General features: G+C 59.6%; 2 protein-coding genes across 5 annotated transcripts; both read right to left on the reverse strand.

Moving 5' to 3' along the window:
* Positions 1 to 887: 887 nt before the first annotated feature.
* Positions 888 to 7,485, reverse strand: PDXP (pyridoxal phosphatase). The gene is made up of 2 exons (XM_026479677.4): positions 6,894 to 7,485; positions 888 to 2,929 (listed from the first exon to the last, which is right to left on the reverse strand). Exons 1-2 carry the CDS (start codon positions 7,465 to 7,467, stop codon positions 2,613 to 2,615), a joined length of 891 nt encoding a protein of 296 aa, XP_026335462.2. The 5' UTR covers positions 7,468 to 7,485; the 3' UTR covers positions 888 to 2,612.
* A 1,861-nt stretch (positions 7,486 to 9,346) lies between these two features.
* SH3BP1 (SH3 domain binding protein 1) lies at positions 9,347 to 22,328 on the reverse strand. Of its 4 annotated transcripts, XM_048218180.2 has the most exons (19): positions 22,089 to 22,327; positions 20,885 to 20,927; positions 20,539 to 20,643; positions 19,426 to 19,502; positions 19,006 to 19,117; positions 18,843 to 18,919; positions 18,205 to 18,349; positions 17,648 to 17,716; positions 17,396 to 17,486; positions 16,813 to 16,958; positions 15,951 to 16,062; positions 15,491 to 15,572; positions 15,319 to 15,399; positions 14,532 to 14,648; positions 13,520 to 13,617; positions 12,813 to 13,014; positions 11,443 to 11,537; positions 10,588 to 10,595; positions 9,347 to 9,510 (listed from the first exon to the last, which is right to left on the reverse strand). In XM_048218180.2, the coding sequence occupies exons 1-19, from the start codon at positions 22,145 to 22,147 to the stop codon at positions 9,382 to 9,384; spliced, it is 1,848 nt and encodes a 615-aa protein (XP_048074137.1). In that variant the 5' UTR covers positions 22,148 to 22,327; the 3' UTR covers positions 9,347 to 9,381. The 4 variants fall into 4 exon arrangements, with proteins under 4 accessions (XP_048074137.1, XP_026335464.1, XP_057172378.1 ...); XM_026479679.4 differs by lacking the exon at positions 10,588 to 10,595 and having other exon boundaries at positions 9,403 to 10,175; positions 22,089 to 22,328; XM_057316395.1 differs by lacking the exon at positions 10,588 to 10,595 and having other exon boundaries at positions 9,403 to 9,519; positions 22,089 to 22,326.
* Positions 22,329 to 23,574: the final 1,246 nt, after the last annotated feature.

Below are 23,574 nucleotides of genomic sequence, written 5' to 3' on the forward strand. Positions count from 1 at the left end.
TTAAAAGTGAGGCAAACATTTCCAGAATCTCCCCACAGACCTCCCCTCATGTCTTATTGGTCAGAAGTGTATCATAAGCCCATGGTTAAACCAATCACGGGATGGGGGAGGGATCAAATAACCATGATTTGGTTAAGACTCAAGCTTTAAACCAATCAAGAGTGCCTCCCTTGGGACACTTTGGTAGCTCAGTTGATTAAGCATCGACCTTTGGCTTGGGTCATGATTCCAGAGTCCTGGAATCGAGTTCCTCATCAGGCTCCTTGCTCAGCAGGGAGCCTGCTTCTCCCTCTACCTACAGCTCCCCCTGCTTGTGCTCTCTCTCTGACAAATAAAATCTTAAAAAAAAAAAAAAAAGTCCCTCCCTGGGATTGAGATGCCTCCCGCTTCTGCTTCACAGAGCACCATGGGCTTCCCTCAAGGAAATGAGGTTTCTGTCCACAAGGAAGGTGGGGAGTGGATGCTAGGACCAGGGTGGGGCCAGGGAGGCGGGCACTCACTTTCCGGCGGGGGGGCACATGACCCAGGCTGGCCAAGAGCTCTCTACTCCATCCCTTTGGGCACAGGTTCTAAGACGGGTGTGTGACCTAAGCCAGGCCACGAGAGAGTCAGCCCTGGGAGGTAGGTCGGGTGAGGGAGCACGGCTAAGACGGCTAAGACGGATACACTTGGAGGGGCTGGACCACCTCCAGGGGCTGGGCTGAGCGGACTTCCTGTCACAGCCAGAAGTCTCCAAGAGTGAAAAGAGGGCTTCGTGATGCAGCCAGGCTCCATCACGCACTCCCTCCCTCCTCGCAGGACTAGGCACACCGCAGCGCATCTCCCAGACCTCGCAGTCCATCCCTCTCCATCCCTCGCGGTGCGGCTGGGAAACACGCTGAGCAGGAAGGCCTTGTGCAAACTCCCGTCCAGTCGAGGCTTGGTCAGGCCTGGAACAGCAGGGGCCTCTCCCGAGGCTGCCCTCAGCCTGCTCACAGCAGGGCATCCCCAGTGGGAGGGGTGCCTGAAGCGACACAGAGAGGGACTCCAGTTCAAATCCTGCCTCAGAAGATCGCGCTTTCTAGATGTGTGCCACTGTGTAAGTTAACCCCACATTGCTGGAGTTTTTTTTGTGTGTGTGAAGTAGCGGGTCTTGAACTCACCACCCTGAGATCGAGACCGGAGCCGAGATCAAGTGGCAACGGCTTAACTGACTGAGCCACCCAGGTGCCCCCTAACGCCGCATTTCTGATCCTCGTTCCCCAAGTGGTAAACCCGGCTGAGTGATCCAAGCCTGCTGAGCCTTCCAAAGGCCTGAAACAGACTGGACTCCAGAGCCCCCTCGAGGCACAGAGAGCTGTCAGGTTAGGGTAGCAGGTAGTAGGCTGTACACGCAGAAAATGCTCTGGACCCACAGTGGGTCATTTCACGCAGGGGAAGGTTGTCCTGGGCCAGTTCGGTGGACACCTGGCGTAGGTCCTCCTCCCGCCCCGAGGCCCGCACAGACTTGAGCCCACACAGACACTCCACTCGCACTTTATTAAGTACGGGAGGACTGGTTACAAATGCCGTGGAGGTGGTGGGAAGGCCCAGCCCCCACCCCCGCCAACACTGGCACACAATAATAAACAAATAAATAAATAAATAAACAGCTCGGGGTGGGCATGGCGGGGGAGGTGGCACAGCAAACACGGACAGCACAGGGAGGGACACGACAGCCCGCCCTCCGGAGCTGTGGCCACCATCAACGCTGCCCTGGTACCGTCATCAGGGAAGGGTTGGGAGCTCCACTACAGAAGCCCCCAGAGCCACTGCGTGTGGCCCCTGGATCACAATCTTCGGGGAGGAGGGATGTCTTCAGCACTTGGACCCTTACTTATTGACAGACATCTGGACCCCTAGCCCGTCCAGCCAGATCCAGATTGTCAAGGGGCCACTGTCTCTCAGACTTCTGGATTGTTCTCTTCAGGATCTAAGAGACCAAATGGGTCATTATTACCCGGTGCTCTGATTAGTCTAACTCAGGATCGAGGACATGAACAGGTCATTGCCACTTAGCCTTCTGATTGGTCCACTGTGGGTCCAGAACATCAAAGGGCCATGGTCACTTTAGGTTCCCAATGAAACCCCTCAGGACAGACCCATCAATGAGTCATTCTCACTTAGCCTTCTGATTGGTCCATTCAGGGCTCAGGAGGGTTGGTGGTTACCTAGGCCTCTGACTGGTCAACAGGAACCCAAGGCCAGGGCTGGAGGGGCAGGTCGAGCTCTAGAGGCCCTCCGCTCCCCCACCCCCAGAAGGGGGTAGGGGATTAAGTGTTCAGGGTTGGGGGGAATCTTAAGTGGGCATCAAGGCCCAGATTTCAAAGAGGGGAGGCCACGGGGGAGGAAATAAGGCCACCTGGCTGGGTCAGGCCCAAGCGAACTGGTGGGGGAAGGGGGACAGCTTCTGGAACAGCAGAGTGACCAGCCACCACTGGGAGGGGATGTGAGGGCCCTAAAACCTTCCCTGGGTCCCAACCCCACCAGGCTGCAGAAACTGGGGCCTGGGAGCCGGCAGCTCTTGGCCCATTGCCTCCATCCACGGGATCAGAGTGGAGGAGGGATGGGGCTGCAGTGCCGGTCCCGTGGGCTCAGTCCTCCAACCCCTCCATCAAGTCTGCGACGCTCTCCACATAGTAATGGGGCACAAGGTCGTGCTGGCCAGACGCCAGGTAGGCCTGGGCCTCCTCCAGGCGGGAGACGCCTGTGAGCGTGAGCAGGGTGGTCATGCCACAGCGGTGGCCGAAGAGGATGTCGGTCTCCAGGCGGTCGCCCACCATGAGCGTGCGGGCGGGGTCCACGCTGAAGTGCTCGGTGATGCACTCGAACATGTAAGGGCTGGGCTTGCCCACCACCAGGGCCTGGCGGCCCGACGCCGTCTCCACTGCCGCAGCCAGGCTCCCGGTGCCTGCAGGGAGATGGAGACGCGGTCAGTGCCGAGCGGCAGCAGGGAGGGCATCCAGCTCGGACACTGCGCTTCCAGGGAGGCCGCCTGGCATGGGGGTTGGATTAGGCACGGAAAGGAGTCAAAAGTCTTCCAAGTCTTAGTGTCGTGGTTACGGGTACAGACTCTGCAACCAGATGCCTCATTCCAGACTCCACCATCTCTACCCTTCTCAGGCAGGCCATTTTGCCTCCCCGCGCCTCAGTTTCCCCCTCTCTAATATGGCACTGTGGCCGAATGAGCCACACTGCGCGTAACCGGGCCTGGCTCAGTCAGTCCTTGGAACGGGGGGATCCAAGTTATGCCTACCTTCAAAGAGGTGCTGTGGGCATTGCTGGGGCAAGTGCCTGGGAAACAGAAAAGCGCTTAACAGATAAAAGCCGTGGCTACTGCTGCAGGAATGGGGGCTCCTGGCAGCAGAAACGGGCACGGCCCTTCTAGAACGCGGCAGGGCACAGAAATGTTCTCGCCTTGGCCCCAGTCAGCCTCGGCGGCCAGGAAAGTGATCATAGGGAGAGAATTCAAGCTGGAGACAAAAAAAGCTACACGCTTGAAGATGTCTGTGGCTGCAGGAACTATAAGGAGCAAAATTGTGGACACGCCCAAGTAGTTAACAATAGGAAGACTGTTTAGAAAAGGAGCGTCCTGCCCCACACAAGGAGTCCACTGTGTCCGTCCCACAGGCACGTCTTTGTGCTACAAGGTTCGGCCTTCACATTCGTGTCCCCACAAAAACGACGATGATCACGATTTACTAAGCACATTCTAAAGTGCCAGGGGCTGTGCGGGCTGCTCACGGAAGCCCATTTTACAGATGAGAAAGCTGACGCTCAGCGCCATGAAGTGATTTATCCAGGGTCGCACAGCCAAACAATGGCAGACACAGGCTACGTGTTCACGTGGGTCCGACCCGGTCGTGTACCCGGCCCGCTGGTACTGGCTTGGGACTGCTGAATGTTTCCTTTTCAGGAATTTTGTGAGCTCGCTGTTAAAAGCCACTATGAAAAGTCCACTTATATAAGCTTACGGTCTAATGATATTTAAAACAAAGGTAATAAATTCTCAAAACTCATTACTTCCTAATTATTTGCCCTTTATCTTTGCTCTGGAGATTATTTACATCTGCAACGATGGAAATACCGTACAATGGTGTGTACAGATCTTCCCAGCTCCACATTCAGTGACCTAATGTTGGTAGCTTGAAACGGGCTATGGTGGGAGTATTTACACCACAGAGATTAGGAAATGGTATAAATCAAGCCCCCTCCTCCCCTCCCCGTTATTAAACGTTCGTCAGTACACCACTGGGCAGACCCCAAACACTCTGGGCCTCGTCTCCCTTCACAGTGGAGGACATTCCGAGTTAAGTCGAAGTTACAGAACGGAAGGGCAGGTACAAACGGCAAGAAGCCTCAGCCTGGCCAGCCCCCGGGCGAGGAGAAGCAATTTCCCTAGGGTCACAGGATAAGGGCAGAGCTGACCCGGAGCAACACCAGTGGGAGGTTCTCTCTGACATCTGACCTAGAACTTGCTTGCTTGTTTTCTCGATGAACTGGGTAGGGAAGAAAAGCCATTTGCCCCGTTGGTTAGAAATTCCTTCCAGGATGGGAAGGGCTCAACTGAGTCACCCCAAAGTGTTTTTCTCACCTCCAGAACGGTCTCAGCCGCATCAGCAATTTCCTCTCCCACCAGGACAGAGCTGATCACCCTTGGCCCCCCATGTCCCACTTTATCCACTCAGCTATGACTTACTGAGGCCCAACCATACGCCAGGCACTCTGCTAGGCACTGGGCAGCAGGGATCCCTAACCGAAGGGAGTGAGCACACTGGCAGGGGTGTCTAGGAACTTAGCTCTGTCCTCAGACCACCCTTATGCCACTTCATTTAACATCCTATAATCTGGGCCGCCTGCATGGCTCAGTAAAGTGTCTGACTCTTGGTTTCAGCTCAGGTCATGGTCTCAGGGTTGTGAGATCGAGCCCCACGTCCAGCTCCGTCTGCTGGGGATTCTCTTCCTTTCCCTCTCCTTCTGCTCCTCCCCCTCTGCCCCATTCCCTGCTTTTACACGCTCTCTGTCTTAAATAAAATCTTAAAAAACCCCAAAAAATCCTGTAATCCAAGGCTGACACATGTTTTGGTGGTGACATATTCCTAAGACAGCAGGCATTTCTATTTGCCAGTTCGAGTGGCTGCCATGTGCCAAGAAGGTAAACACACAATTTAGGAGACCCATCGGGTAAGGGGAAGGAGGAATTGGGGTGAGAGACTTGCATTCTTTCAGATTTTATGCATATCGGGGCCCTTATTAATATTTTATACCACTGTTTCAAAACCACATCATTCAGCTGTGTACGAACACGACGGCCGCGCTGTAGCTCAGCCTCTGCCTCCCCCTCCAGGTCGTGAGAAAGATCAACAGGGCCTGCGACACAGGCAGGTGGGGACCAAGATGACAGGGGCACAGGCACAACGGGCAGGGCCTGGCCTGTCCCCAGCTCCTCCACCCCACCCTTCCTGAGTCCTAGGGGGCCTCTTAACCCACAGCCTTAACCTGAACTTTGAAGCCCCCAGGGAGAAACTCACTTTTCATAGCACGGCCCAGGACAGGCAGGAGCTGATACAGCCCAAAGCCCAGACCAGAGCCCTCAGCTTGGATTTATGGGGAAACTGAACACATAGCAAATTGGTCTGCAACAAAGCGAGGACAGAACTAGCCTAAAATTATAGATTCCCAGCCTGGAATCGGTTCTGCCATGGCCTAAGCCCTGCTCCATGTTTCATCCCCTACTGCGCTGTCCTGCAGGATGCCTCCTCCAGGAAGCCTTCCCAGATTCCCTCAGCTCTAGGCCCTCCCTGCCACCCCATCACAATACTGCGTCTATTCCTCAATCAAGATCACCCTCACTCCCCCAGGATTTGGTACCAATGACAGTCTAAATCAGTGGCCAGCAAGAAGGGAGTGATGGAGATCTGGCCCCACCCTCAGCCTAATGACTGGGGTACTGACTTGTCCACACACACTCACCACCACCAGCGGTTCGCTCCCGCTACCATCTGCTCTCGACTAACTCAAACCCTCCGAGATGCAGGAGCCTCCGCCTGTTCCTGCCTCCTCTGAAGGCCTGAATACCTAGATGACAGCAGTAAACGGTGCCTTGGATTGGGGTGGGGGTGTGGGGGGGTGTGGCCACAAGAGCCAAGTTCAGGTCCTCCTGCTCTTGGGCAGCTCAATTCCCCTCTCTCAGCCTCAGTTTCTTTAACTGAGAAATGGGACATCTCCAGAGTAATTCAGAAACTAAGTTAAGAACAAACAGCAAGGTACTTCAAAAAGCTCCGTAATAACACGAGAGGGCTCCGGATACAACCCACACCTACTATGTGCCCGGCAGTCACTCTGATCACTCTCGCTGGGGAGGAAACCGGCATGGTGAGCCTTCCTACTTTACACCCAGGAGAGCGATGCTCCGAGGTTATGTAACTTAAAATTACTGAGCCCTGGAGCTGGAACCGAGGTCAAACTCCATTCACCTCCTATGCTCCTCGCACACCCGCCAACAATCGGTGGCTGCCAATGCTGTTCCAACAGCTCCACAGGGGGGACAAAATGACAGGGGTCCCTGAGGCGGGTGCAGGAAGGCCAGGGCTGGGAGTCCGCCAGCAACCCCCTGAACCACAACTGGCCTCAGTTTCCTCATCTGTCAAACGGGGGCCCTACTTGAAACTGCACCCCTCAAGTGGTGGCAGTTTCAAGAATTACCAGACGTGGCCGTGACAAAGCTCGCCTGGGCTCCTGCTGGGTGGGAACCGCCCTCGCATCCCTCCGGGTCCCCACCTGTCACCTGGAGACACCCCTTCCTCGCCCCTGGCGTGGAGGGGACAGCGCAGGTCGCCGCCCCACCTCAGTTTCCCCGCCAGCCGCGCGCTCACCGGGGGTCCGGCTGCCATCGCTGAGCGGGTGCCACGGGTCGCGGTCGGTGGCCACGAGCAGGCAGTCGGGGTCGCGCAGGTGCGCGCACGCCTCGCTCAGCTTGGCGAAGGAGAAGTGCTCGTCGTAGCCCACGAGCACGGCGCGCACGCGCGGGGCCGCGCCCGGGTCCTCGCCGGGGTCCCCCGCCACGCGCAGCCCCGCGGCCCGCAGCTCGGCGCGGAGCCCCTCGCCGCCCAGCACGAACACAGTGCCCGGCGCGGCCCGCGGCCCGAGCAGGCGCTGGCGCAGCAAGCGCGCGGCGCACAGCGCGGAGCTGAAGACCTGCTCGGCGCGCAGCCCCCGGAAGCCGAGGCGCGCGAAGCGGAGAGCCAGCTCGGGCCGCGCGCGCCGGCTGTTGTTGCTCACGAACAGCGCCGCCTTGCCGGCCCGCGCCAGCCGCTCCAGCAGCTCCGGGGCGCCCGGCACGGCGCGCTCGCCGTTCCACAGCACCCCGTCGCAGTCGAACAGGACCCCCTGCGTCCGGCCCAGCACGTCGCGCAGGGCCGCGCCGCGCAGCCGCTCGCAGCGCGCCATGCAGCCGGCTGGCCGCCTGCACGCCCGCGCCGCGCCGCTCTACCTCTGCGGGCACGGCGAGCTTGCCCGCAGCCCGCCCCGTTCCCCGCAGCGGCCAATCGGCGCGCCGGAAGGGCCAGGGGGCGGGGTCACGGCCTGGCCCCCGGGCCAATGGGGGCAAGAACCTCGGAGAGGCGTGAGGCCTCGACCTAACCGAGCCTGGAGAAAAAGGTAAATCGCGGCTGAAGCCGAGGGGAGGGGACCAATGAAGACCTAGCCTTCGCCCCGTCCCTTAGCTCTGCTAGGCCAGTCGCCGCCGAGTTTCAACCCCGACTAGCCAATTAAAGGATGGACTGACGTTCTTCTTGGCCAATAAGGAGTTACGAATAGAAAATGTGGAGCGATTAGCCGCCCTTGCGTTCCCCAGCCAATCAGAAGCTTAGGAGAGCTGGTTGCTAGGAGGAAAACAGATGCTAAGGGAGAGGTTGCCTTTGGGTCAAATCTCATTGCCCTCTGAACCATGGACGCTCCAGTTCTGAGCGAAGTCCGAAGAAGCGCGTCGGTAGGATAGGAGAGAGGCACCTAGTGTCTTCTCGAGCGCTGGGGCCCCTGGCCTGGACCCGTCGTTCTCCACGCTGGCTGGTAGAGGCCCCTGGGGAACTTATATTTTGAGATTTAATTTACATACAAGATGCGCAGATCTTACATGTACCGCTCGATGACTTTGACAAATGCTGTTTAAAAATACCGAAGTGTGGCTGCACCCCAGAGATTCTAATTGTTTGGGGTGGGGCTGAGATATTTGGGGGTTTTGTTTTTTAATTACCCAAAGCCAGGTGGAGAGGCACTGGGTCACCAGGCTGCTGGAGGCAGCCAGTGAACTAAGCACCCTGGGGACGGAAGGAGCCCGAGCAGCAGTAGCCAGTTGCCCAGGGCAGCGATGGGGTGACTTGGCTGCCTCGGTCCCTACCTGGGGAGGCAAGTGTCACAATTCCAAGTTGTCTGCTGACCGCTGGGAAGGTGCTAAAGACCTGGGAAAAGCCACCCTGTCCCCCTCTCTGAGGCTCACATACTTTCTGCTCCCCAACACCCTGGCCTTCTGTTTCTGTCTCAGGTGGTCTCCTTAGCTTGGAATGTTCTTCCTTCTTCCCTTTTTCACCTGGTCAACTCCTAAAAGACTCCTCTTTGAATCACCTCCTCCACGAAGACTTCCTGTGCTCTCCACACACAGTCTGGGTTAGCCGGTCAGCCCCTAACTGGTTTGATATGGGCTCCCAGTGCCATTATGCTTGATTCTGTTGTCAGCTGTCCTGCCTGTCTTTTCCCAGGAGCTCCCTGGGTGTGTAGGGCCGAGCTGAGGGCCTGGCCCAGGGTCCAGCATGGAGCAGTTGCCGTGGTTTGGCAGACAGATCCAGCCCTGCCCCTTGAGGGAGCCTCTCCTGCCTGCTCTGAGGACACCAGGAGTTGGCGGACCTGACATCCACAGCGGCCAGCGCTCAGAGGGCACTTCTGTGTGCGAGGGTGGTGCTTTGGTCTTCACAGGAATGTCTCCCGTAATCCTCAGAACACTTCTGGGGTGGAGACTGCTGTACCATTTCCTGGATGAGGAAACTGGAACAGTAAGAAGTGAATTGCTCAGGCTGTGAGGGACAGGCCCAGGCTCTGGAATCAGTGAGACCTGGGTCCCGATTCCAAGTCCATGCCTCACTGTCGCTTTCTGAGCCTCAGTCTCCCCTCAACCAGTCAAAGGTAATGGGATTTACTTCCCCCCGGAGAGGATTCTATGAAAAAGCACATTGAATAGAACAGAGTAAGCGCTAAAAATGCTGGCTCTTTTTACTTCAGACAGGAAGAAAGAAAGGAGGCAAAGAGGGAGATCGTCCCCTTCATACAAGTGGCTTCTTTATTTCGAGGGCAGAAAGAAAAAAACAGCTATCATTGGGCCAGCGGCTCCAGTTTTGTCCAAAATAATTTATTTACCAGCCTTACAAAACAATACATTGGCAAGAGAAAAATAACAGTCCTGTAGGAGCAGGCAAGCCCCTCCTTCCTTCCGGCGGCTCCCTGGGGACCCTGCCAGAGAGCTGGGAGTGGGGTGAGGGGCCCCCAAGCCCAGGGTGGCTGCAGAAGAAAAAGGTCTGGAAGTGGAGGACTGTCCCGAGTCCTCCTTGCCGTGGGGGCCGACCCAGCGGGCACCGAGGCACTTGTAGACAAAGGCTGGAGGCCCCCACCCCGGGGAAGGGTGAGGGCCGTGTCCTGGGGGGACAGGTGGGAGGGAGGAGATGCTGAGGGGTGGTTGCCGAGGAGCAGGCCCGCTCAGTCGGTCTCTGAGGCAAGGCTCCTGGGCCGGGGTTGAGGGGGGATGGCTGGGGGAGTGGAGGCCCTGCCCACAGCCTCAGGGGCCCCTCCCTCCTCTGTGGCTGCTCCCAGGTCCACCTGCGCAGGAATGCTCAGAGCCACCGGGCTGGGGGAGGCCGGCCCTGGGGAGGCCGGGCTGGGGGATGCTGGTGAACGCCGGCTCTGGCGCCGGGCGGGCTGGGGAGGATTGGGGGGCAATGGGGGTGGCACCGTGGGGGCCCGGAGGTTGCTGCCAACCAGACGGCGGGGTAGAGCCTGGGGGGTCGCAGGGCTGCTAGAGCCAGGGGGCGGGAGTGGGGCCGGAGGGGAGGAGCGCATGCTGGAGACCTGGGGGGGCGGCATGGTGGGCCGGGCTGGCGCTGGGCGCTTGGCTGTGGAGGAAGGACAGGGGCAGTTAGGCACCCACATTGCCCGTGGCAAACCGACCAGGCTCCACGCCACCACAAGACCTTTGCATCTGCCATTGCTTCTGCCAGGAACATTGTTTCACGGTTGGCTCTTCATCACTTAGGCCTCTCTCCATGGGCCTCACCCCCCCAGCTAGAGAACCCCTTCCCCTGCCCTGTTCTAGGTACTGTCATACTCTCCTGTTGTATCTTCTTCATAGGACTTGCTGCCCTCTGAAATGAGCATGTCCGTTTTTATTTTGCTTGACTCCCTGACACGAAGGTAAACGACGTGAGGCCATCCTATGTGGGCTTGGCTAGCACAGTGTTGGGGGCACGGAGTGGGGGTTCAATGCGTATTTGTTGAACGAAGAAATGCTAGCTGTCCCCCCCTGACTCTCGGGTCTTGCTCACCTCTCAGGAACCCACCAGAAGCCCCCCACCCTAGTTTTCAGAGATCCCACTGCACAGTTCCAACCTCAAGAGGTGGCTGAGGGGCCTGGACTCTGGTTCTAGCCTTGCCTCCACCCACTGTGGGTTTTGGGCAAATCACATGCCCCCTGGGGCCTCAGTTTCCTCACTGGTGAGATGGGATGAAAGCCCGGACCTCCCAGGGCTGACACGAGGCACACGCCCCATCCTGCAGGACGGTCCCTCTGTGACTCGTCAGCTCCTGCTGGTCCAGAGGCTCCTGGCTCTACACTGTACCCCCAGGTAGAAAACGCCAGTGCCTCATGGGCTGGCTGGACCCTCCCAAGTGTCCTGGTCCCTGGCAGTGACTCCCCATCTGAACCCCTGGGCTTCCTCATCTGCTTGGCTTTAGGTCAAGTCAACAGATGCGTGCACCAAAGGGGCACAGAGGAGCCCCGACTTTCTTCTCAACACCACCACCACCTCCCCTCCTCTTTACTCCCCTCCCCTCTTCTTGAGGGACTGGACTCCACAGCCCCCACCCCGCGTGACGGCTAAGCTTCACGGAGCATTTTCTGTGTGCCAGGTATGAGTCAGGCAGCACCGTCTAACAAACAGCCCTACAGAGCAGGTGTGGTTGTCGTTCTATCACGCAGAGGAGAGGGGCAGACATGCTGAAGTCACCTGCCCAAGGTCACAGAGCTGGAATGTGAACCCAGAGTGCGAGGCAGCAAACCTGGGCTCTTGGCCACCTGGATTCCTGACCTCGCCAGTTGTCTGAAAACACGGGCCCTCTCCCTACCCACCTTCTTCCCCCTTCTCCCTCCCCCTGCCAACTTACTCCTCCGAGTCATGTCCTCCGCTGGAGTGGCTGCCTCCGAGGGACTCCTGCTGACCTTGGGGGAGGCTGGTCTGGGGGGCGCCTCGGACTCTGTCCTGTGAAGGGAGGAGAGGGTCAGGGTCAGGCTTGGCCACCTCCCACGAAGTCTCCTGGCATCCTGGAGAGACTCCCAGCCAACAGGCCAGGTTGGGGTTCTCCCAGGACTTGTCCCCCCGCCACCTTGAGGCTGGGCCTGGGATCTATCCCCAGGCTGCCCCCATCTCCCCAGGAGATGCTTCTGGCACTGGCCAGGGTTTGTGTCCACTGAACCCCCTGGCTTCTGTGTGATACTGTGACAGTGTCTGCGGATTTCCATGGGCCACGAGGGCAGGTAGAAAGCAGGGCCTGGGCTTTTAACCTCCATCTGATCTTCACTTGATGTTCTAGCCACTAGAAGCCAGACAGCGGATGAGAAGCAGAAGGGGAGGCCGTGGCTCACTCCTGGCTTCCTCCAGCTCTCTGCTCAGCTGGCTCCTCCTTAGGGATCCCCACGCTCTGGCAGCCGCCCAGTCCGGCCCCCTAACCTGCTCTCCTCTCCTACGAGGGCACGTGTCACTGCCCGGCCTGACAGTATCCATCTGGCGGTATGCTTGGTGACTCTCTCTCCCCCGCCCCAGGAAAGCAAGCGCTAAGGGCCGCGTTTGTCTGTCTTGCTCGTCCGCGGAAAGTCATGGTTTGGGCCCCGGTGGTGTGATAACAAGCAGGGTCTGCTTGGTATGGAGCCATGGTACCTCCCTGGTGCCACGGAGCCCTTCCAGATGTAAAGGATCAAAGAGAAGACTGGAAGGTATTTACAAATTCCAGCTGACCAGCTCCCTTGTTCCCTAAGTCCCCAGGGCCTGAAACAGTGCCCGGCACACAGCAGGTGCTCAGCAAACAGCCATACACCGAACGAGGGAACGCATCGGAGGCTCACAGGAATATCCCTTCTTTCTGCTTTCTTTTTTTTATTCTGTGAGTAAAGTGATAGAAGTTTATTAAGTGAAGATACAGAAAAAGCTCTCAAGAGTAAGAGGGGTCCCGAGGGTTGCCAACAGGGCCTTTAGGGTTGGTCTTTTAGAGAGAGCTAACCGGGGGACTTAAATCCTTTAACATCTCTATCGGTAACACCTTCAGTGGTTTACTTCCTTTTTAGGACCACCCATCCCCCACGCCTGAGAAATCTGGCTGCTGAGTCTCCGCCTCACCCCCTCCAAATGGGGAAACCTGGTATTTGGGATGAAAATACAATAATCCCATTTCCTAAAATGCCGCTGGAAGCCCTGAGATGGTTCCTCAGGCCAGATGTTTTGGCGCAAAGATGGGGGTCATTCATATCTGTCAGTCCTTACCTTTCCTTGGTAGCTGCTGAGGCCGAGGCTGGGGCCTGGGCTGGTGCTGGAGCCTGGGCTGGCGCTGGAGCCTGGGCCGGCGCTGGGGCCGGAGCTGAGGCGGCCACAGTAACTGCTGGAAGTTCCTCAGCAGCTGGCCTGTTGCTGACCTTGTCCTGGGGGCCAGGGGCTGAGAACAGGCCTGACACGTTGAAGTTGACATCTGCAGACAGAAGGAAGCAGGTCTTAAGTCCCAGATCCTCATCCAGGGTCAGGACCCCTTTGCCTTTCCCCTACGTTATGTGGACCACGTTTCACCTTCCCGCTCCCACGGGGGCCTCACAACAATTCCGCAAGGCAGGCAGGATCATCCCCATTTTACAGATGAGACACTGAGGCTTAGAGAAGCAATTTGCTCCAGGTCTCGTAGTGAGTTTGTGGGGCTGCCAGGGACCGAAGCTGAGTCCGGAGTGCACCGAGCTGGGCAGGTGAGGGCCAAAGAGGCACCTTCACAAAGGCAGGCCCTTCGGGGAGCCTGAGTGGGTCAGTTAGTGAAGTGTTTGCCTTTGGCTTAGGCCATGATCTCAGGGTCCCGGGATCGAGTCCTGCATCGGGCTCCGTGCTCAGCAGGGAGCCGCATCCCCGTCTCCCTCTGCCCCTACACCCTACTCTGCTCTCTCCCTCAGATAAATAAATAAAATCTTAAAACACCAAGGCGGGAGCTCTACCTCCAGGAAAGAGGGTGTCGGCATTCTGTATCAGGGCCTCCACCACGCCCACCACCTGGATGGAGGACACGGATGCCGCGTCCAGCTGGGCCTGGTCCCTGGGAAAAAAGGCAACAGTAATGAGCTGTCCATTTCGTCATTTGTGACCCAACTCTCTCTCTGGCCCAAACACATCAAGTGCCTATTCTCGGAAGGCTCACAGAAGGGCGCCTGGGTGGCTCAGTCGGCGAAGTGTCTGCCTTCAGCCCGGGTCAGGATCCCTGCTCGGGGGGAGTCTGCTTCTCCCTCTCCCTCTGCTGCTCCCGCTCCCCCTCCCCACCGCTCATGCTCTCTCTCTCTGTCTCTCACACATGCTCTCTCTCAAATAACTAAATAAGATCTTTAAAATGAAAGGCAGCTCACAGACTACCAGTGGGTGGCCAACGTGTCACTCACACGCCCAACGCTCCCCTGCTTCACCCACAACGGGGCACCCGGCAGGATGGCTCCCTTTCCCTCACAGCTCTTGGATCTAGGGAGCCTCGACGAGCAATCGTCCTCAGCAAATGAATGAAATCTTCCTGCACCTGTGGCCAGGTGCATTATAACGGCCCCTCCCACACCACACACGGCACTTCACGGCTTATAATCCATCTCTCCATTCATTATCTCATCTCACTCCCAAAGCAAAAATCCTCCAAGTTTGTATCATTTCTCTCCAATTTACAGACGAAGAAATGGAGGTCCAGAGAGTGACTCGCGAAGGCATTTCTGGAAGGCCGAGGGGGTGGAGCTAGAACCAGATCTCTGGGCTCCCGGCCCTCCAAGCACCCCACTACCACCATCGTCCAGGACGCCCAGCTCTAAAGCCCTGTGGGGAACGTGTTCCCTCTGGGCTCCTCCTCACGGCAGCCTTGAGATTAGGAGCGGCTCAACCCACTGCAAGGATGGGGAAGCTGAGGCCCAGGGGAAAAATAAGCAGCAGACGGTGGGGGTGGGCACCGCCCCCTTCCCCCAGCGTGCAGCCCCTCACCCTTCCTTCTCGGGCGGCCACAGCAGGTTGGGCCCCAGGACGATGGCGATGTTACTGGGTGTCATCTTATTCACCTCCTGCTCCTCGGCCAGGCGCGCCAGGAACTTCATCAGGTACCTGGGGGGGCAGAAGGTGGCCTTGGTCAGGGGCAGGGCCGCGAATGCCCACTGAAGCCCCTGAGGCCTGAGAATTTCTCAGCCTGGGGTTTCCAAAGAGTGGCAAAGGTCCCCCTCAGGATGAATAATAAAAAAAATTTTTTTAAGAAGATTTTATTTATTTATTTGTCAGAGAGAGAGAGAGAAAGAGAGAGCCACAAGCAGGGGGAGCGGTAGAGGCAGAGGGAGAAGCAGGCTCCCTGCTGAGCAAGGAGCCCAATGCGGGACTCGATCCCAGAACCCTGGGATCATGACCTGAGCCAAAGGCAGATGCTTAACTGACTGAGTCACTCAGACGCCCCTAAAAATTTAAACAGTTACATTAGCTGACCTGCCCGAGTGCCACGCAGGGGTCAGGCACTGAGCTAAGCTGAGAATCTCCCTCCCTGCCCTGCGGGGTAGGGACTGCCTCGCTCTGTGTTTTCCCCGTGAGGGCACTGAGGCACAGAGAGGTCAAATCACCTGCCCAGGGCCACACAGCGGCAGAGGCGGGAATTTCAAGCCAGGTGGTGTGGCTTCGAACGTTCTAGGTGTGTGTTTAGCTCAGTGTCTAGTATGAAAAAGATGACTAGTACATCTTAGCTGTGTTTTCGACAATCTCACCTAGGACGAGGGGGCGGGCTCAGGCTCACCTGAGGTTGTCCAGGTTTTCCTGGGGCAGGCGGCTGCACACCTGTTGGAGGGCCTCCAGCCGGGCCCCTGGCTCCTTCAGGCTGGACAGGGGGAGAGACCTGGTGAGCCAGTCCAGGACCCCAGGGCCCCACCCCTGCAGTCCTGCCCTCCCAGCAGCCCCCCCCACCTTACCTGGCTGCCCTCATCCAGTCATCATAGAGGTCAAAGGTCATAAGGGGCTCTGGCAGCTCCCGCAGATAGGACTTGAGGGCACCTGCAGTGGTGGTGGGGGGTGGGGGGAGTATCTCAGACACAGTCCTGGAAGCCCCCATCTCCACCCCGGTGCCCAGAGCTCTCCGTCTGTTAGGAACGAGAGGCCCTCATTCACACTAACATGTCCCGGTCTGATCATTTCTTTGGCCCTGGGCCTGAGAAAATGATGAAGTCTAGCGGACTTGTTCCCAGGAAGTCATATGTTCACCACAGGGGGTTCATCATGGACCCCCCTTTACGGACCCCTATGTCCCCTGAGGTGTCGATTACCAGGCCTTCAGCCAAACTATCATGGGAGCATTCCAGGCAGCTGCAGGGAAGGGATTCCGGGGGGTGGCGGGGGGAAGGCCCTCCTCCCGGGGCTCCTGGGAGCCGGCACCTGCCACGGCGTGGGGGTCGGAGCAGAACTCCTGCAGGCTGCGGGGGTCCGAGGCCATGGTCTGCTTGAGGCGCTTCAGCACCGAGGCTCCCGCGGCCAGACGGAAGAGGCCCTGGGGTACGAGAGGAGATGGGCAGGGGGGTCACGGAGGGGTGGGCAGGGGAGGAAGCCCCGGCTGGGAGGCCCTGGCTCGCTCGGGGTGGGCGCCCGGCCCTCACAGGGCTCGTGTTAACGCCACTCTGGGGGGCAGCGCGGGGGCCGCGGGGTGCACGGCTGCCCTCACTCTCAAGGCCTAGGATTTGGCACCAAGTGGGACATCTGGGAGGAGCTGGGAAAGTGGTGGGGAGACAGCTGTCTGGTTAGGAGTGGGAGGGGGAGAGAGGAGGCCCAGCAGCGCTGTCAAGAAGCCTCAGCTGGTCTTTGAGTAGGTCCTCAGGGTGTGTCCTCAGGAAAGGAGCTGAGGGACTAGAGACTGCCTGATGCACAGAATGGGTGTGGGCCGCCCGCAGCGGGGACCGCACCGGGGTCCCAGGCTTCACTGCCATCCTCTCGTGTGCCGCTGGGCACATTTTCCTCATGGCCTCCGTCTCCCTCCTTGTAAAAGGGAGCCAGTGAAGGCTCCGTGCAAGGGCTTTTGGGATAACTAAATGGAGCAAGTACGTAAAGGCTTTACAGCAGAATGGCTGCCTCACGAGCACCCCTAATTGGGAGGTGGTATCAGTTTGGCAACAGGAGGCCATGGCCTCCTGGGGACCTGGGCTCTAATGGTGGGATTACAGCACCAGCATGGGGCAGCCTGTGGGAGCTGTGGACAGAGGGAGGGCCCCAGGGCTCCTGCCCGACCTGCCCCCGTGGGCCCCACCTCTTCCTTCATGCCCTCAGAAAGCAGCATCATGACGCAGGCCTCAATGGGCAGGGCGATGTCCCGACCCAGATCTTGCAGGTGGGTTCCCAGTGACACCCCATACACCCTGAAGAAGGGGGTGGCCGTCATCGAGGGGGAGGGGTCTGCAGGGACGAGACAGATCAGCGGCCCAGGGTCCTCCCATTCCTGGCAGCCAGGCCAGGGCAGCCAGGGTGCCCCCAGACATCCGCGAGGGCTACTGCTTTGTCCAATGGTACCACCTCCCACCCAGTCATCCATGCCACACACCCTGAAATCATCCAACATCTCTCCCGAATCCACCCACCTCCACCGTTTCCACCCCAGTCCAGGCCACCGTCCCCTCCCTTCTGCTTCCTAAAGGTCTCCTGACTCCAGTCCTGCCCTCTTCACTCCATCCTCTACGCAGATGACCTCTCTGTCACAATCTAATCAGAACTCATCCGCTCAGAAATCATCCATGGCTCCTTACGGCCTTTCAGGATGGAGTGGAAGCTTCTTCACATGCCCGAAGCAGGGCTGGGGTCGGGGAGGTGGGGCCAGGCCCTGCCTCTGTCCCCACCTGTTTGGCTGTGGTTCTCCCTCAGCTCAGCCAGGGCTGTGTCCAGTGAGCTCAGAGACTTGCGGTGGTAGTCAGCCTGGATCTCCATGAGCTGTGGAGACAAGGGGGCACCCCCAGGGGGAGTGAGCGAAGCTGGGCCTCCCCGGAGTCCATAAGAACACACCTCTCCCTCCCCCATCTGGAAGGGCGTCCCAGTGGCCCCTGGTGTCCACGCCTGAGTTCCAGCAGCTGCAGCCCCGTCTTGGGACTCACGTGGATGAAGTAGTTGGCGTATGTGTCCTCCTTGGTGGCGAAGTGGTACAGGTCGGCCAAGTACTCGTCCTTGGAGACAGAAAGGGGAGGGCTCACACCGGTGAGGCTGGGGACCGGAGGGGAAGCTGAGACCCACTGGGGTTAGCGACTTGTCCAAGCTCTACGTGGAGGGCCCCGGTCAGTTCTCTCTCTGGAACTCTTGAGGGCCTTTTCACAGCTTCTAGCCTCATCTCTGCGCCTCACGCCCTTAGCACGGTGGCTTAGGTCATTTACCATTCATTCCTCCACTCACTCAGCAAACCCTGCCAACCCTGCCAAGACCGGGGTGACAAGCCCGGGTCCCTGCCTTCCAGGAGTCACGTGTGTGGCGTAGACAAAAGAGGCTACGAGCCCAGAGGCTGACTGCCTGGATTCAAATCCTGCCTCTCCCGCTTCCCCGCTGTGTGGCCTTGGGTGAGGCACACCACCTCTCTGTGCTTCAGCTTCCTCTTCTGTGGAACGGGACCCGCCCTTGCCCCCAGGCTCACATCCGGGGAACAGCAGCAGCGCCCCCTAACCTTGCACTGCTCCACCTTCCTCTTCAGCTCCTCCTCCTCCTCCTTCAGCGTCTCCACCTTGGTGGCCGTGGCGGTGTGGCTGTAACCGCTGGCGCCACCCCCCAGGCCCTGACCGCCGCCTGAATTCTTAGCTGCCTGAGTGAGCCTGGCGACGACATCAAGGTGGGGTGGTCAGTGTCTCCCCCCACTGCCTGTCCAGAGCCATGTGTCCCCTCCGTATGCCTGACCACCCAGGATTCTGGGATTTATGGATGAACATCTCAGAGCGCCACTTGCCCGGAGTCTCAGCCAGGCCCCACGGGTGGGGGGCGGGGCCGGGCATGAGTGCTCAGGGCCTCCCCCTGGTGGTGGGCTTGGTCATCACAGCCAGCCAGCAGCACAGTGCGGGGGCGGGGCGTAGGGTGGGTGCCCTCCTGCCGTCCCGGGATCTTGGAGGATCATTTCTGGCTCTCCTAGGATTTGGGGTCACCCTCAGCTGGCATGAGCACGTGCACACACATGTTCACAGAGACTAGATGTGTACACGTGTGCACACACTGTACCCAGTGGGCCCTGCCATGTCCTCTGAGTGTGGGTTCTGCGGCCACATCCGTGGGCTGGCCTAGGTGTGCACCCCACCCAGGGGCTCTGGCTCCCACCTGCTCTTGAGGGTGTTCCAGTCGGATACCAGCTTCTGCAGGCTTTTCTTGTGCTTGAGGATGGCTGGAAGCTCCTCCTGGGGGTAGGCACGGGGAGGGAGGTGGGGTCAGTGGGCTGGGGATGCTGGGGGGGGGCAGGGCTGGGGGGAGTGCGGAGGGTCACCTCACTCAGCCTGCTGAGGGGCTGCAGGACGTCCCTCTCCAGAGCCATCTCAAACTCTGCCAGGATGCGGGCCAGCTGGTTCTGAATGGCACAGCTCATCTCTAAGGCCTTCCTGTGGACACAGCACCGGTGGGCCCAGCCCCCACAGCTCCTCACCCCCATCTGGAAGCACTTGGTGGGGCCTCCTTCCTCCCCATCACCCCCTGCCCCTTCTAGCTCTCCTTCATCTTCTCTCAGCCAAACACCCTCCGAGGCCTGGCCACCCTCACTGATCTGGACACTGTCCCCCAGCGCAGTCACTACCCTCAGCCTGGTTATCCTTCCACGGGGATGCCCTTCCTCACCTGAACCCCCTCCCAGCCCAGATTCCCCCCCCCCTTGGCATCTTTGGGTGAGGGCTGGGGCCCTGTCTGTGCTCACCCCATGCTGGAATCAGGGTCCAGCTCCTTGAAGCTCTCGGCCATCGTGGTGGACAGAGCCATGAGAGGAAGCTTCTTCTGCAGGAAGGGCAGGGTCTGGCTTTGAGCATGTGCCGACCTGCGGAGCCTCCCTCCACCCCACCCAAGCACACGGCACCCCACTGAGGCACTGGGTATGGACAGGGGAGGAGGGAAGCCAGGAGGGCCAGAGTCTTAGGTGGGAGTGGAGACAGAAGGATGACCGGTCATGGCAGAGGGGCACCTCCCTGTGACCATGTCCCCCCACCCCACCCCATCTGAGGTGCCCTTTTCCCCTCCCAGAAACCAATCAACTGGGCCTCAAGGAATGACCAAGTACTCTCACACCAGAAAACTAACAGGGGGCATGGAGCTGGCCCAAGGTCACACAGTTGGAAGGAGAAAGGAGGCTCTAGAGCACCCTGGGAGTGGGGCTCTTCCCCTGCCCCAGGGCATGGGTGGCACAGATCGGTCACTGCTGAGCTCAAAACCCTCCCACCTAGAGTTACCAAGAGCACCAGCTTGAGTCAGAAAGAGCAGGGATCAAATCGCAGTTCTGCCACTGACTCGCTGTGTGACCTTAAGACTCTACCTCTCTGTGTCCATTTCCTCATCTGTACAAAGTGCTAATAAAGGCAGCCTCCTCCCAGGGGTGTCGTCAGCGTGAAGTGAGGCAACGTGCTAACAGAGCTTAACAACAGACTAGCAGTCATCAGTTACAAAGGCTCGCTGTTGATTAATACCAGTGAGTATTAATATCAGCTCAAATGCCACTTCCTTCAGGAAGCCCTCAAGTACTGCCTTAGTTCAGAGCCTGCTCTGCTCTGCTCTGGGGGCTGACCGGACAAAGAAGTTCAGGCGCGGTCAGAGGCCTGGCCTTGGCTCAGGGGATCAGTGCAGAGGGGGCCAGGGTCAAGAATGGGATGGGGAAGAGCCTCATCAGTGGGGTACCAGAGGGGCGCTTGCGATGGTGCAGGCTCCACCCCCTTGGTGTGCCAGAGGCTCAGACTAGCAGGGAGACCCCAGCCCTGACCTCACTCCCCCACCGGGCAGAGGTGGCCTGTCCGGGCCCCAACTCCCTGGGACCCCCACTCACCACCCGCTTGTCCATGTCCGCCCCGCTCTGGCCCTGCAGACAGGCCTGCAGCCGTTTGTGGACATTGTGGGCTGCCCGCTTGGCCGGCTCCAGCCGCTGCTCCACCTGGGAGTGGGGGGTGGGGCTCAGAGTTTAGGGATCATGGGAGATTGTTGTCCCCCACCCCCCACTGTCCCCTTCTTTCCCAGAGCAGGAACCACCTTTCTCTTCCCTCCTCCTGGAGACCCCACAGCCAACAGCTTGGGGCATGACTCAACCCGGCCCCCCAAATGGCGTCCTGGCCCGGGCCTCTGCTGACAGCCTGCACGGGCCTGCCTTGCCACCCGAGGCCGGCCCAGGCACGTACCTGCTGCAGGTCCTCCCCCAGGAACTCGGCAGTCTCCGGGGTGCTGTGGGGGAGGGAGGAGCTTCTGCTGAGGCAGCCCTGGTTAGGAAACCCCCTGCCTCCCCTTGCCCCCTCAATAGGGCACCTGGACCCCAGTGGATTCCAGTGCCCCTCCTCGCTGGGGCCCACCCTGGGTGGCCTGCCTGCCTCATCCCAGTCGGAGCACATTCCGTGGGGGCGGGAATAGGATACATGGCTTCTTCCTCCTCCACCCAGGGCTGTGTCCCGAGAGACGGTGGATGAAACCCAAGGCGGTGGGGCTGGGAAGCCACCCCAGCCTCTCTTGTGCTGACCCTGGGGAGAGGAGGCCCGGCCGGCCCCAAGAATGGGAAGTGTGCGAGCTCAGACTCCTGGGCCATCAGTCACACAGAACTCTGGACTGGCGTGCTGTGCAGGCCCTGGACCCCTGCTCAGGGACACATGGGGACACTGAGGCTCAGAGCAAGGGGGCCTGACTGCCCTGGCTCTGGTCTCCCACTGCATGGACGCCTATGTGAGCTTGTCCCCTCCCCCGGGGCCAGAGAATGGGAAACTCCCAACACAGGGGGAAGAGGAGAGAAGATAGGCCCTGGGAGCTCCCCAAACTTCTGGCCTCCACTACATCGGCTTTGGGGCCCGGGGGGTGAGAACGGAGAGACCAGGGGATGTTTCCACCTGAGGCTGGGAAAAGCAGAAGCAAGATAGAGAAGCTGGAGGCCTCCGGGCTGGGGGTGGGGTGGGGGGAGAGGCACAATGCAGGACAAGGCAGGCCCCTCCTCCCACCACACCGGGACTTAGTCTCCTCTCCTCCCCCAAGGTCTGGGGCCCTGATAGTCCCTCACACCAGACAACCAGAGATGTTAGCTGTCCCCATTGTACAGAGGGGACAAGTGAGGCCAGGGAGGGCCGTTCGCTCAAGGGGTTCATGGAGGCCGAGAAGACCCAGCATCCTTGATCCTCCCTGCAGGCAGAGGGGTGGGGGCCCTTCCCCCTTCCCCAAAGGGCCTTGCCCCTCCTGCTCTGGCCGGGAGGTGGGGGTGGCATTCAGAGGCGGAGGAAAGAGGGCAGGCCTCTGGCCAGTCAGAGGGTGGCTGTCCAGCCGTCCCCAGCCTCCTCCACCCCTCCACGTCCCCTAGGGTCCGACGCGGGTGAGCGCGGGGCTGGGAGGGCGCGGGCTGACACTCACCGTCCCAAGCTGCCCGTCTGGGCCAGCTGCCGCATGCGATGCAGCTGCCTCTTCATCATCTTGGGCGCGGGCTGGGGGCTGCGGGGTCACGGTGGGGGGCGAGGGCCCGGCAGCCCCCGGCCCAGCCTGCCTGCGCCCGCTGCGCCGCTCTCGCCCCGGATGGGTGGGCGGCGCTCTCCGCTTCCTGGGCCAGCCGCGCTCCGGCGGCCGCTCGCTCCCTCCTCCTCCGCGCGCGACTCCGCCCCCGGCCCCCAGGTCACTCCTCTCTCCAAGTTTGCTTTCTCGCTCGCACCCGGCTTCCGGGCCCCCCGCAGGCCCCCGGCCGGTCCCCGCGAAGGTCGGGCGGGCGGCCGCCTGGCCGTCCACAGGTTGTGTGGCGGCCCCGCCCCCGGCCCCGCCCCAGCCCGGTGGCGGGAAGCAGGTAAGCCGGCTCCTGCCACCGCGCGGCCGGACTCTGGGCTCCGCCCTACCCGCCGGCCCGTGGGCCCTGGGTTTCAGTAACTTCTGCACCCCTCTTAAGGGCAAAGAGGGTTCCATGCTTGGGAGGCAGAGGCCAAGGACAGGCCTCTCCAGCCGGTACTGGCCCATCTGGGCCTGCCGAAGGATGCTATCCCAGACTCCCTTCTCCAAAGGACCTCCTGGCCACCTTGAGCGGAAGATTAACCCTGCCTGCTCCCCTGCTGGAGACTGGCTGGGGACTTTGGCTTCCTGGGGCTACCTTGCAGCCTTGTGCCCTTGGACAAGTCCCTGGAACTCTCGTCTTGCTGTCTTTAATAGTCTGATGGGCCAGGAGAGTTGCCCATCCTGGAGAGTGGACAGGATAGCCCTGACTATTCTGGTTGTCCCTTTAAGGGGGGGTGCCCCACCCTCCGGAGCAGCTCCCTGACACCGGGCACCTTCCAAGCCCCAACACAGTTCCCTCCACCCATTGGTAAAGCCCGTCCTTGCAGCAAACTTGCGGAGTCCTGGCCCTTCCTCTTGTGAGGCAGTGATGTGGGTGCTGCTCTGATCCCCCAAACTCAGTTTATTTCTTTGGCCCTCCACCCGAAACACAGTTGGGCATACAGTAGGTGCTCCATAACTGTTAGTTACTACAGATGAGGGATCACAGAGTAGGCTCTCCTTACTCTGAACCCCTGTGACCCCCAGGCATCAGGGGCCCCAGGGGTGGGGTGGAGAAGGAGTGGCATCAGGACAGTCTGTTCTGCCACGCCCCTTACCCTTGGCTTTGTAGGGAATTTTCACTCAGTTTGAGGATTACTTGATCGCCTACTGTGTGTGGGTGGGCGGACTGAGCACTTCATGAGGGCAGGACCTTGGCCTCAGACAAGGGATCTGCCAGTGAGCCCTCCCCAGATGCGGGCTGCTCCTCCACTCCCTGGAAGGGAGAGCCAGACAGGCCCAGTGCAGTGGGGAGGGGCTGAGAAGGGAACCTCCAGCTGCTGCCGCTGAGTCAGAGCCTCCCGGCTGGGAGGCCACCTGAGTG

Source organism: Ursus arctos, unplaced genomic scaffold (assembly GCF_023065955.2).
Source record: "Ursus arctos isolate Adak ecotype North America unplaced genomic scaffold, UrsArc2.0 scaffold_21, whole genome shotgun sequence".
In the NCBI taxonomy this organism is placed as follows: domain Eukaryota; kingdom Metazoa; phylum Chordata; class Mammalia; order Carnivora; family Ursidae; genus Ursus; species Ursus arctos.

Excerpts from the sequence above, each read along its gene's own strand:
- PDXP (XM_026479677.4), bottom strand. The coding sequence starts at position 7,467 with ATGGCGCGCTGCGAGCGGCTGCGCGGCGCGGCCCTGCGCGACGTGCTG. Across the intron at positions 2,930-6,893 it reads CGATGGCAGCCGGACCCCCG|GCACCGGGAGCCTGGCTGCG; the intron begins GTGAGCGCGCGG and ends ATCTCCCTGCAG.
- SH3BP1 (XM_026479679.4), bottom strand. The coding sequence starts at position 22,147 with ATGATGAAGAGGCAGCTGCATCGCATGCGGCAGCTGGCCCAGACGGGC. Across the intron at positions 16,063-16,812 it reads CTGAGGGCATGAAGGAAGAG|GGCCTCTTCCGTCTGGCCGC; the intron begins GTGGGGCCCACG and ends CTCGTACCCCAG. Across the intron at positions 13,618-14,531 it reads TGGCCGCCCGAGAAGGAAGG|GGACCAGGCCCAGCTGGACG; the intron begins GTGAGGGGCTGC and ends CTTTTTTCCCAG.